Here is a 13,512-nt window from a genome sequence, read left to right as displayed (position 1 = left end):
GCTCCGTAGGACGCACACACATTTCCCCTTCCTTTTTGGAAGGGGGAAAGTGTGTCCTATAGAGCGAAAAATACGGTATTTCAATTGTCAGAGTTCACATTCCAGTAATCAAGAAGGATGTGAAGCTGGGCTCTTGAGGGATATGGTCTTAGGGCAGACTTTCCCAAACTTGGTTCTCCAGCTGTTTTTGGACTAGAACTCCCATCATCCCTAGCTAGCAGTACCAGCGGTCAGGGGTGATGGGAACTGTAGTCCAAAAACAACTGGAGAACCAGGTTTGGTAAACAAGGGTCTAGGAAGGAGAGGGTGTGGCTTAGGGAGTCCTAAGGATCAGAGAAAGATGTCTGCTGGGCCACCTCTGATGTGTCCCTTCTCTCTTGATATTTGTAGGTACATGCAACTGGCCAACTTGACTGGCATCCCAGCGCTGGTAATACCAGTTGGATATTCTAGTTCAGGGCTTCCTATCAGCATCCAGGTAAATACGACTTTCTCTTGCTAGTAAAATGGGTAAAGGACCCCTGGATGGTTCAGTCCAGTCAAAGGTGACTATGGGGTTGTGGCGCTCATCTTGCTTTCAGGCTGAGGGAGCCGGCATTTGTTCACAGATAGCTTTCTGGGTCATGTGGTCAGCATGAGCAAACCGCTTTTGGCGCAATGAAACACTATGACGGAAGCCAGGTTGTATAGAAACGTGTTTACCTGCCCACCGCAGGCATACCTATTTATCTACTTAACACTGGTGTGCTTTTGAAGTGCTAGGTTGGCAGAAAGCCGGGACAAAGCAACGGGGGCTCACCCCGTCGTGCGGATTCAAACCGCCGACCTTCCGATCACCAAGCCCAAGAGGCTGCGTGGTTGAGACCACAGCGCCACCCGCTCCCTCTCTCGCTGGTACTGCCCAGGTGGCTGGCACCTCTCATAGCTCATCCCCATACACACAGCAGAAACAACCACATTAATTCACTCCTACCTTGGCACCTGCCTGATGCCTCTCTCCCTGGTTCCTCTCAAATGTGGCAACGAGGATGAGAGTTTGCTCCTTCCTGGCCAAGGATCACGTGTGCTGCTCTGGAAGCTGGTTTGTTTTCCTCTGAAAAGAGGGGTGCTCTCTGGTCACATTTTATATTACTGCAGGATCCTGCTGAAATGTACGCAGGCCTCTTCCTCCTTCTTTGCCAAGAAGCCCTTGGCTGGTTGTGTTTCAACAGTGACCAAATACCAGATGTGTTAGCCAGACGTAAAATGCTTATGCTACGTAACAATGGGAATGCGACTACCCCATTCTTTTTCACACACCGTCATATACAGTGGTATCTCGGGTTAAGAACTTAATTTGTTCTGGAGGTCCGTTCTTAACCTGAAAATGTTCTTAACCTGAAGCACCACTTTAGCTAATGGGGCCTTCAGCTGCTGCCGGAGCACGATTTCTGTTCTCATCCTGAAGCAAAGTTCTTAACCCGAGGTACTATTTCTGGGTTAGCGGATCTGTAACCCGAGGTACCACTGTATGATGAAAGACATCCGCTGGCAGGTGTGGTAGCTCAAAAAAGACACATTTGCCCCCCGTGGTTTGTTAGGATACATACAGAACCTGCCAAATGAGGACATTCAAAGGGCGTGATTTTGAAGAACGCAAGAGCAGCCCTGCTGCAGGAAACCCAGAAGCCATCTATTCCAGCATCCCCTTCTCACAGGGGCCAACCCAGAGCCATAGCGTGGGGGTGGGGGCTGGGTTTTTTTGTCCCCTGTGGAAGTCCCCAGAGAGGTGCCATTGAGGCTCCCAGCCTGTGTGTGTTTACACAAATGTGCATTGGGGTGTGTATGACAAACTGGGTCTTTGACCCAGGTGAAATAAAGTCTAGTTTTGCCCCATGCCAACCAGATGCCTAAGTTTCGCCATGTCCCCTCTCGCTATTCCCATCAGCTGGTATTCAAGTCATCTGGCCTCAGATGACGAGGTAAACAATAGCCCTCATGGCTCGTAGCAAGTGGGGAACTGACTTTGCAGGAAGCTCCCTCTGTGGCATTCATAATATCTAGTTGAGCCTCCTTCAAATAGATAAGGGGCAGGCTTCTAAAATGTCAAGACCATAAAACACTGAAGAAGTTGTGCCGGCTCTCTTCCCAACTTCATATCCCAGTTCTCTTACAGCTAGCAAGTCCCCTTTCCTTTAACTGAGATACCTTCAGGCCCTTTCAGTTGGTCTACTTAGAGCACAAATGACCTTGATGGAGGTGCTGCCCTCCTCTTTGCATGGTGTATTCTAGTAACTACTTTGAAGTATTCTTCCTCGGAGCGTATCCCTGCTATTGTACTCTTCTCTTTCTCACACAGATCATGGCGAAGTGGTGGGATGAAGCACTACTGTTCCGGATTGGCCTGAAGCTGGAGCAGTTTCATGGCATAACAGCAAAACCAGCCATTTATTACGACATTCTTGGGCAATAGCGTCAGCTGTCTCGAACCAATACAAAGTAAAAAAAGTAAAAAAAAAAAATTTTTTTTTAAGCATTTGGAGGTTTTGGGTGGCAGGAGAACAGGCACTTTTTCTGTGCACAAAAATCTTTTATTCATGGAATATGAAGTAATAACTTATGGTTTGGGTTGAGGTTTAAGATCTTTAGATCTACACCCACGCTACTTTGGGACTGGCCAGATTTAGGGTACCCGATCCTGAGCCAATGAATGCTCCTCAGTTTAAATTACATGCTGCAGAGGCCAGCAGAAATAGGTGCTCTGAACTAATAACCCTCCAAATCAAACAGACTAAAAGCATAGCTGAAAATATATCGGGGAGAATGACCATAGTTACAGAGTTCATTTTGCCTGTTTGTTTTTTAGAGGTAGAAAGGTTAATACAGAGTATTTGAACCACAGATATAGAGGAATGATGGGCCTCAGGCTTTTGCAAAAATACCTGCCCATCCCCACAAAATGAAACAGCATAGGCAAGGTCATAGCTCATTACCTTAATAGTGATCTGTTGCCATGATTATGGGGGCATTAAAGGGCTTGTTCCCATATAGGTTCTCTTACAAATGCAGTCAAAATGGTTATGGCTAGAGGGTTGCCAAGATCTTTGCACTGATGGAGACAGGATTGTTTTCTTAGGATTCAGACTAAGAGGGCTGTGGTGGGGCATGCACCCATTCACAAAATTTGGCAGGTGTACAAAACCATTATACAGAAGGCAAACCAGTGAGGAACCAAAGAATAAATATCTATATATATCTATATCTAGAACTATATATAAACATAGCTGTCATCTCCACCCAGGATTTGATGAACCAGGCTGGAAGAGGGGGATAATCTGTTCGGTGCTGCATGCCATGGTTTGGGCAACTCCCCACATCTTCTCTCCCCATACCTGCCCAGTAGGAGGCCATGGGAGGAATAGACTGCTCTTGCCAGAGGTCTGAACTGATGAGTTGTGGTCTGCAGGTTGTCCTGTTAGGGCGTGTTGAATTTTGCAACTTTCAAATTCCAAAAATGAGGGGTTCTAAAAAGTTGTAACATGAGCTGGGAATTCAAAAGATATTGTGGTTAAATAAATATAATTTAGTTTTCCTTGGTAAGGAAAGATGGTGTAAAATTGCGTAAGAAACATTAAAATGATTATTAAGTACTTGCAGTTATTTAATTTCTAATTACCTGACATTTGCGGAAAGTAAAATTGTTTGGTTTTCTGAAAGCAGTTTATGTGCTTGTTTCATCAAATGCAGACTTGTAAATGTGGTCCAATCACAAAAGTAATAGATTTGAATTTCTAACACCCAGAAAGGTATTTTTAAGGCCCCTCACTGAAGAAATTTGCAAAAATTGAGTTTCACCCCCCCCCAAATGGCATGCCCTATTGTTCCTAGGTTATAGTTAATCGCAGTAATCCTGAGATCAGGCCAAACTGAGGCTCTGTACTTGGCCTTGTACGCTTCCTTCTGGCTAATCCTGCAGCCAAGCTGGTGCCAAATGTATTGCTCTGCTTTCCTTTGGACCACATCAGTGAAGCTGAGAGGAGGGTCTTCTTCTCTGGCCAGCCCAGGATCTCCATACACGCAGCCCAGGCTTGCATCCCAGGCAGAGCACTTCAGTGGTTTAATTTCACCCCCAGAGGTGCACTCATTGTTTCTTGGGACAGATATGTGCCAGTAACGTTTCACTTGGTCACTGGTTCACACAGACACAAAATGGGAGAGTAGTTGTTTATCTGACTAAATCTGTGACCCTCAGTCCAAAAGAAAGACCCCCCTCAAGCCAACTCCTCCTGTACAGTACTTCCTCCCTTTTGAATAGGGTGAGCACACTTGGTACTATAGCAGTGTAAAATCAAGGTGTGTAGACATCAAATCACAAAATGAATGGGCCGAGCTGTACCCAATTCCTGAGAGCGCAGAGCAGGTAAACTAAGTTCAGCTACTTGAGCTTGGCACAGAATATGTTGGGCACGCAAACATACATTCTGCTGCACCTCTATCACCCAACAGCCACACGTTTGAGGAACTGGGTGCAGCATAGAGATGTCATTTTCTGATCCCGTCAACCCTTCCTGGTTCCGCTCTGGTAGAAGTATATTTAAAAAACAAGTTTTTACTTGCCTCTTTGGTTGTGCAGTAGTTTTGAGCTAAATACAGCAGCACCGTAATGTGATCAAGCGTCACACCCCAAAAATTCCAGGGGTGCATTCCTTGTTGGTTGGTTGCTTCCTTCCTTCTTTCTTTTCATTAATAATTTTTATTAAATTTTCAAATTTTACATTTCAAATTAAACATCTGAAATCAAACCTGGTCCTATTAGGTTCAGTGCGGTTAAAATGAAATTGGCGCAGGCTGGGACTAGCAGTACCAAGGGAAAGGGCCAAGCTTAGTACCCACGCCCATCCTGATCCTTAGTTTCTCACATGTAGATTCATTCATTCATTCCCATGGGTGAAGTAACAAACTGGACTTGTCAGTTCTGTTAGGGTGAGGCCTAGCCTGCAAGGGCCTTAGCCACCAACCTCTTTACTCCCCGGCGGTCTACAGTGGGTTGAATGTGTGTCTACACCTCAGTGCATTCTACCCTGCTGGTTATATTGGAAATATATACCTTACTGCTTGCATTTAGCTATATATAGGCAAGCTGTGGAAGCAGCAGTAAAAAGCAATTGTGTGGCAGAGGTGGGGGATGCTGCAGTTCTTGTCCCTTCTATTCACCTGGTATTGAGCCCCCTCTCTCTGCTGCTTTCCTGATCCCATGAACTGCACATGTGGTTTCAGATTAGGGCAGGTGCAGAGTACAAAGAATCCATATTGCCTTCCTCACAAGATGCGGAATACTTTTCACTCTGCTGTTTTGAGGTAGTCCACAAGTCTAGGCTTCTAGCGGTCTCATTCTCAGAGTCAGGTTTTTGGGTAGGCAAAACCGCCAGCTGCATGCTTCAGCTGAGCTGCAAGAACAGAAGTGTTAAGAGGGAAGGGGGTGGGACGGGGACTCTAAGCTTGTGCATGCAAAGTAGATGGAGTGACCACACATACAAAGCTCTTGCTTCATAGATGTATGTTGATAATACAGTATATACACAATGATTGCTTTATATAAAATAACACCTTGTTTATATAGCGACATTTAATTGCCACTTGGCCCTTCCTTAACCCACAAAAAAAACCAGCAGTATACAAAATATAAAATATTTTTTAAATATTTATAAACAGTTGCAAGGAAAAAATAGAACTGTATGAAAATATCCTTCCCTTCTTCAGGTGATTAATGGGCTTTTAATCCGTAGCTGTTCAGAGGATACGAGTATGCCCTGCCCAACACTATACGGTCCCGCAGGAGTTTAAATAAGACATAGTAATTGCAGAAGAGGATCAAAGCCATGGAAAGGGTATGGTTCCACTTCTCTGACCGCAACAGGGAGTAGAGCTGATAGCAGACCACGCTGCCTTCAATGAGAATCAGCAGGTTGAGAAGCCGTAATGGACGGTGAAAGAGGAACTGTAGGGAGGGAAAAAAACAGTGCTTGAAGGGTCAGAAAGCAGATCGTTTGATGAAAACCAAATTCTGGAGGGCAGGGGAAAAGGAATAGAGGCCCAACAACTGCATCTGGAGCCCCAGGGCTGTAGCCACTAAGAACACTGCTGTGGTTCTGTTATTTGAACCACTGGATCAGATTCAGCTACTCAGTTCTGCCAGAGGAAGCCATTCAAGAACTTGTGCTAGTGCAACAGGGCTTCCCCCCACCATGTGCCTATCCCAAACCTTCTCTAGAGGCAAGGAGATCATTCTGTCAGGCAAGCAGTAATGCTTGTGTTGATGGAAGAGTCTCCTCAGTATACCTGAAGGAGCGTCTCTACGCCCATCGTTCAGCCCAGACACTGAGGTCCAGCTCAGAGGGCCTTCTGGCCATTCTCTCACTGTGAGAAGTGAGGTTACAGGGAACCAGGCAGAAGGCCTGTAGTGGTGCCCGCCCTGTGGAACACCCTCCCATCAGATGTCAAGGAAATAAACAACTACCTGACTTTTAGAAGACATCTGAAGGCAACTCTGTTTAGGGAAGTTTTTAATGTTTGATGTTTTATCGTGTTATCAATATTCTGTTGGGAGCCGCCCAGAGTGGCAGGGGAAACCCAGCCAGATGGGCGGGGTATAAATACTAAAATATTATGATTACTCCCCCTCCTCCTCAGCTTAGCGCTACACTGAAATCCACCCCGTTATATGGCTAATACAGGGTTTCCCAGTCTTGGGTCTCCGGCTGTTTTCGGACTACAAAAACTTACTCAGGGGTTATATTCCCAGGTACTGCTGTATATGTGAAATTGTGCATAGTGGGGAACGCCATCTTAAAAAGCCAAACTCCACCAAAAACCCACAATCACCCTCCCAACTTCACCACAATCACTTCCTCCAACTCCAACAGGCCTCAAAGACTCATGGGATTGCAGCTGCAAAGGCTCCTGGGATTGTCAGCTGCTTTCCCGCTATTTGGGGGCCATTTTGCCCATTCCGCAGTTTACATCAATTTATTTATTTGCAGGCATCAGAATAGTTGTGCTGAAATGTGGTGGTGGGGCGTATGAATTCTTACGTAATAATACTTACGGTACTTACATAAAAGCGGGCATGGGACACATCTGAAGGCACTGCTACGTTATAAGGCCCGACTGCTTTGTATAGGCATCGACTATGTCGCACTAGCACTCCCTGTGGCCATATTGTGCTCTCAGACCAGCTGTGGAGTATGACAAAGGGACTCGGTGAGTATCAGAAAGCCAACCTGGAGTCATTTCACGATTCAAAATGTTATATATACACTTGGTCATATATACACCCCAAATTCGTGTTGATTGGTTTAGGCATTTATATACACATACCGTATTTTTTGCACCATAACACTCACTTTTTTCCTCCTAGAAGGTAAGGGGAAATGTCTGTGCGTGTTATGGAGGGAATGCCTACGGGTGGCATGCCTACAGATTTTCCTCCTCTAAAAACTACGTGCGTGTTATGGTCGGGTGCGTGTTATAGAGCGAAAAATACGGTATTTTCAAGCAGTAGACACTGAAATAACAGCAAAAGGTTCCAACCGAGTTGTAAATTCTGAATTAGACTGGTCAATACAAACATACATAAAATCTGAGGTTTCAACTCTGTTTTGGAAAGTAGAATCTTTCACTGGAAGAATATCTCAGGTATAAATTGAAGAACAAAAGGAAAGAAACCCCGAGGGTAAAATCATAAATAGCTTTGCATATACAAATCATAAAACCCATCCTTCACCAACCTGGTATCCTCCAAGATATTTTGGACTACAACTTTCAACCAACTGTACAATTTGATGTGAATTTGAATAAGTAAAAACCAATTTCATAGGAATCCTAATTCTCTTCTTTATTTTTGCTCTGGAGGTGTACAGATGAAATTATGAAAAATTAGACACTAAAAGCTGAAATAAGCAAGTGGACTTTTTTGGAAAGATTAGCAACAATGTAAGGCCTGCTTTAGTACCACTAATGTGAAACTGCCCTGTATTAACTGCAAGAACCCTATCCTGTCCAATTTCAACTTTGGAGCTAGGAGAGGGAAGCAAGGGATTTATCCCCAGCCACAGTGTGAGGTCAAGAATCACAGTCTAATCCTTACCTAAGCCTGTCTACTCAGAGATAAATCCAACTGAGTTCAATCCGATATACTTCCAATTAAGCATGCACATGCGTGCAGTTACCTTGCAGTAAGTCCAATTAAACACAGCAGGACTTGCTTCAGAATAGAAATGTACTGAAAGAGAGGGGTAGGGTCCTGGGCGCTCACAATTTTTGGTTTGGTTTGTGGACCCATTTTTATCCATACGTGGGCAGTGCCCCAAGTGTGTAGAATCCACTGCTTTATTTGTGGGTGACCCAGTTGGTTGCCTAAAGGGCAGGCACTAAAGGTAAAGGGACCCCTGACCATTAGGTCCAGTCGTGGACGACTCTGGGGTTGCGGCGCTCATCTCGCTTTATTGGCCGAGGGAGCTGGCGTACAGCTTCCGGGTCATGTGGCCAGCATGACTAAGTCGCTTCTGGTGAACCAGAGCAGCACATGGAAACGCCGTTTACCTTCCTGCCGGAGCGGTATCTATTTATCTACTTGCACTTTGACGTGCTTTCGAACTGCTAGGTTGGCAGGAGCAGGGACCGAGCAACGGGAGCTCACCCAGTCGTGGGGATTCAAACCGCCGACCTTCTGATCGGCAAGTCCTAGGCTCAGTGGTTTAACCCACAGCGCCACCCACGTCCAAAGGGCAGGCACTAGATCACCTAAATTCAAATGAGACGAAATGATGATTTGAAAACTTGTGATTTGTCTGTTAAGTGATTTAAGCTAGGGAGAATGATGTTACACTAGTTCTCTGTGTCCTCTTCCTACAATTCTCACTGGATGAGAAGACAAAAACAAAACAAACCCCCCACCCTGCCAGTTACCACAATAAATTCTGCGAAAAGTCTCAGGTAAGCCTATCAAAAACAGATCTCAATAACAGTAAATGAAAGTATGGTGCACAACAAAATCACTGAAGAATACTGACACAGACAATGTAGTCTTGGGTCCAGCTAAAGAAAGGTACAAAATTAGGATCCCTTCAGCTGCCCTATTTTCTTTCCCTTGACCCTTGCCAACTAATGCTTTGAGGTCACACTCACATGTGCTGGGGGGCATTGCTGTATGAACCATGTTCCAGCTTCTGCCACTTGCCCAGGTGGGCAGCTGATCTGTGCAGCAAGTCACAATACTTGGGAGGAAGCAGCTGGGTGGTGAGCATGACAAAGGCGTTGATCCACACCATGATGAGGTGTTCACAGGACCAGCGCATGTCATAGTACTGTGTGCTCTGCAAGAAACCAAAGAGGGTGTTAATGCCAACGCCCCAGAGATCTCAAGAGTGGGAAGACGGTGCCCCACAGCCATAGATTTAAGTAGCTACCTAGGAACTGCAAGGCCAGCAAAGGACTCTTTGAGATCCTCCTTTCTCCTTGGCATACATTACATGAAATTTTTGCACAGCCGATGTATATGCCATTGTGGAATATGTGCACACCCATGGTCACTGGCATGGAAGTAAAACAACAAGCCCAAGAACGCTTCTTGGGTACACAGAGAGAAACTGGATTGGGTGTGGAAGGTCCAGATCTGCACATTAGACACCAGCCTGATAAGAGAGCCAGTGATCTATCTGGACAGCTTTCTGAGGTCTCTGGTAAGCCAGCCTGGATATCACAGCTGCCCCTATTCTCTAACCATATAAATTCAAATCCTGCAATGGCTCCGAGTGGAGTACAGGATCAAGTTTAAGGTGCTGGTTTTAACCTTTAAAGCCCTATACGGCCTAGGATCCTCCTACCTACGGGATCGCCTCTCCCGGTATGTCCCATGGAGGACCTTACGGTCTTCAAACAAAAACTTCTTGGAGGTCAGGCTGGCCTCAACCAGAGCCAGGGCTTTTTCGGCCGTGGCCCCGATCTGGTGAAACGCTCTGTCACAAGAGACTAGGGCCCTGCGGGACTTGACATCTTTCCGCAGGGCCTGCAAGACAGAGCTGTTCCACCAGGCCTTTGGCCAAGGCACAGTCTGACCCCCTTCTTTGGTAATCCTCACAGAACTCTAGCCCAATGGTTGCCATTAATTTGATTTTGAATTGATTTTAGAATCCTGTGTTACTTTTATTGTTGTTGGCTGCTCTGAGCCTAGCTTCGGCTGGGGAGGGCGGAATATAAATAAAAATTTATTATTATTATTATTATTATTAGTAGTAGTAGTAGTAGTAGTAGTAGTGGTATGAACACCCAAGGCACTGCCAAATCATGATGTGAGCTGGGCATCAAATGCCTCCTAACAGTACCAAAATACCTTGGTATTCAAATGGCTTGGCTCCCAAACAAATTGGCTCCTGAATGCTGCAAACCCTGAAGTAAGTGTTCCGTTTGCGAACGTTTTTTGGAAACTGAACGTCCGACACGGCTTCTGTTTGAGTGCAGGAAGCTCCAGCAGCCATTCAGAAGCAGTACCTTGGTTTTCGAACGGTTTCGGGAGTCAAATGGACTCCCGGAGCGTATTAAGTTTGAGAACCAAGGTACCACTGTATAGTTGTTACAGTTGTCTGGGAAAGAGGACGGGGCTAGTAGATGCAGTGAAAAATGAGTGGGCGAACCACAGTGGCACTACATGTATGGCAAGACCTAGCTGCCAATCAGGAGTGATACTCCAGAATCAGCCACATTCTGCCATCCAGGCTGCCAGAGGGGAGACAGAGAAAGGGAAATTTAACCAGAAACCCACTGTGTTAACAATCCACAGACAAGATTTAGAAGGTGGTGGCAGCAGCAGCAGCAGCAATAGCAATGAAGGAGTAGGGCAACAGCTACCTTCACAAAGCACAGTGGCAGGAATGCCACATAATAGGCACTGAAGAGGGAGTTGAATAGAACCTCCTTGATTCTGCGGTTGAAGTCTGCTTTCAGGCATTCCACCTCGTTGCGAATGAGGTCTGGAGACAAGGGGCAGCTGTGTGTGGGGATGGGAACGGGGTTGTTGAACTGTTCTTTCAGGGACTCTCTCAGGAGAGAGAGGAAGTCTTTGGGCTTGACGAGGCTGCCAACCCCCGTGGCACCAGAATCTACCAGCTGATCCTGCACCAAATAGCCACAGTCTGTGGGAAGAGGCTGTGTTCTGCTGTCTTGGTGGAAGCAGCACAGTGGGACATAGACACCAAACCTGCAGGGAAGGGAAAGGCGAGGGTGAGATTACAGCCTGTGGTATATTAGACATTCCAACCATGAACATCTGAAAGGAGCTTCCTGAGCAAGAGGCTTGCATTTCCTGCACCCAGGTTATTTGCTCATGTGCTACTTTTGTGGCATGCCTCAACTCCCAGGGCTAAGCAGTGAGGCCATAGGTAAAGGAGTACAATCATTGTGTTGGCTCTATCTCTTCAATTGCTGCCATTCTTCTCCGCTTTCCTACCCACCTTTAAAATCTACTCTTCCTCATTGGCTCATATATTGCATTAAGTCGATGGACCAGATGTCTCTTGACCTTTATAATGATTCTAGCAGGGAAAAGATGTTGAGAGAGGCATCATTTTCCTCCTACCCATTTCCCCCGAAAGACCTATTCAACTGGCGGCTTTTAACCCTGTCGATTCTCTGCCAATCTTGTGTGGATCAACAGGGCTTCTCTTTGTCATGTCTTGTACTTTTAGACCCTTTCCTATTTATTACATTCAGGATGCAAGAGAATGATACTCACGGGTAGCCAAGAAAGAGGAGATTCAGAACAGAATGGCTACGGAAAAGGTTAACTAGTGTCCAGCAGAGCACCCATCCACACAAAGTGAGCAGCACCAGGCGTGCCAAAATCAGTGCCGTGTAGTGAATCACTGATGTAGTTCCCACCTGAGAGGCCTGCAAATTCAAACACCAAGAACCATCAGCCCTACAGATTCTCTTCCTATATGCCACAATATATTCCAAGAAACAGCCTGGTCTACCATCCCCACACGGTATAGCATGGCTCTCAAAGCCAAAAAGAAACCATTTTTATTTTTATTTTATTTCTTTGCTAGACTTAACAAAATAGTAATGAATGCTTAAAATATAGTTTTTTGGGGGAGAGTACTGAAAGCAAGTAATTATATCCTCCTTAATACTGCAGGTGTTTGTGAGGGTAAAACATTAGCTTAGTGTTCTCTCTGACAGTAGCGAGACAGGGAAAAAATGGCATTACAGTCGTACCTTGGAAGTCGAACAGAATCCGTTCCGGAAGTCCATTCCAAGTTCCAAAATGTTCAGAAACCAAAGTGTGGCTTCTGATTGGCTGCAGGAAGCTATTTTTGGAAGGCCCAGACGTTCGCCTTCCAAAAATAGTTCGCAAACCGGGACAGTCACTTCCAGGTTTGCGGTGTTCGGGAGCCAAAACATTCGAGAACTAAGGTGTTAGAAAACCAAGGTATGACTGTAATGTTAAGATGCAGAACCAATCAAAACAAAACCTACCACAAGGGGTGAGTGCTACCCCACTATAGTACCTTCAGTAAATAACAAAACTTGTTTTTTCATTGTTTGTTTATTCAGGAGCAGCCAATTTGGTTGATGCTGTGGACTACAGCTCCTGTTATATCTGACCATTGGCCATGCTGGGGGATGATGGGAGCTCAAAATATCTGGAGGATATTTTGAATGGGTGTGCGCATGTGTCAAACACTGGATTTCTGAGGACCATGCTTGGGGATTTATCTAAGACCAGACCCAGCCATCTCCAAAGTGTGGGGCTAACCAAAAGCAGATCAAGTGAGCCAACCACTTCCCTTTTCCAAACGTCTATGGTAACAAGGCTCTAGATCAGGGATAGCTAACGTTCTACTCTCCAGATGGACCATTGACTCCAATGGTCAGGGATGATGGGAGTTGCACAACAGCATCAAGTTGGCTATCCCTGCTCGAGTTGGTGTCATGAACACGTGCAGCGGCATTCAAGATCAGAGGAATCCTGGATAGATTAATTTCCATAGATCACAGCCTGGTACATTGGGACCCAAATTCAAGGTGTTGGTACTAACATAAGGTCCTATAAAGCTCAGGACCAGGTTACTTTAGAGACTGCCTTATCCCTTATGTACCCAGTAGATCCCTCAGGTCTGCAAGCTTTAAAGATCTCAGAAGCCTGCTCCACATAATAGGGCTTTCAGGGTGGCTGCTCCTGTTCTGTGGAAAGATACACACTACAGTGGTACCTCGGTTTTCAAACGTAATCCATTCTGGAAGACCGTTTGAGTTCTGAAATGTTCGAAAACCGAAACTCAATAGCCGACAGCTAGGTTTTAGGATCTTGCACAGTGGAAGCCGTGAGGCAATGTTTGACTTCTGAGGCGTGTTTGGAAACTGAAGCATTTACTTCCAGGTTTGCGGCGTTCGAAAACCGAAATGTTCGTCAACGGAGACGTTCGAAAACTGAGGTATCACTGTATCTGCACTTTCTCAAAACAACTGAAGACA

General features: G+C 45.6%; 2 protein-coding genes across 3 annotated transcripts in view; one reads left to right on the top strand and one right to left on the bottom strand.

Annotated features, from left to right (window-relative positions):
- Positions 1-3,629, top strand: part of LOC309522097 (uncharacterized protein) — a 35,903-nt gene extending 32,274 nt beyond the window's left edge. Inside the window, exons 19-20 of the mRNA XM_082205316.1 lie at positions 391-478; positions 2,339-3,629. Of these exons, the coding sequence (XP_082061442.1) occupies positions 391-478; positions 2,339-2,452 (202 nt within the window). The 3' untranslated portion in view covers positions 2,453-3,629. The remainder of the gene's footprint in view (positions 1-390; positions 479-2,338) is intronic.
- A 2,038-nt stretch (positions 3,630-5,667) lies between these two features.
- TMEM39A (transmembrane protein 39A) overlaps positions 5,668-13,512 on the bottom strand; it is a 28,867-nt gene continuing 21,022 nt past the window's right edge. The window contains exons 5-9 of one of the 2 annotated variants that reach the window (XM_082205000.1): positions 11,768-11,922; positions 10,885-11,233; positions 9,166-9,353; positions 7,085-7,214; positions 5,668-5,977 (exon numbers count right to left, since the gene is read on the bottom strand). In XM_082205000.1, coding sequence (XP_082061126.1) covers positions 5,744-5,977; positions 7,085-7,214; positions 9,166-9,353; positions 10,885-11,233; positions 11,768-11,922 — 1,056 coding nt within the window. In that variant the 3' untranslated portion in view covers positions 5,668-5,743. The remainder of the gene's footprint in view (positions 5,978-7,084; positions 7,215-9,165; positions 9,354-10,884; positions 11,234-11,767; positions 11,923-13,512) is intronic. The other variant, XM_082205001.1, reaches the window with a different exon arrangement.

The sequence above is a fragment of the Podarcis vaucheri genome (assembly GCF_965113315.1).
Source record: "Podarcis vaucheri genome assembly, chromosome: 17".
Taxonomy (NCBI): Eukaryota; Metazoa; Chordata; class Lepidosauria; order Squamata; family Lacertidae; genus Podarcis; species Podarcis vaucheri.
This window is presented reverse-complemented; position numbering and strand designations above follow the sequence as displayed.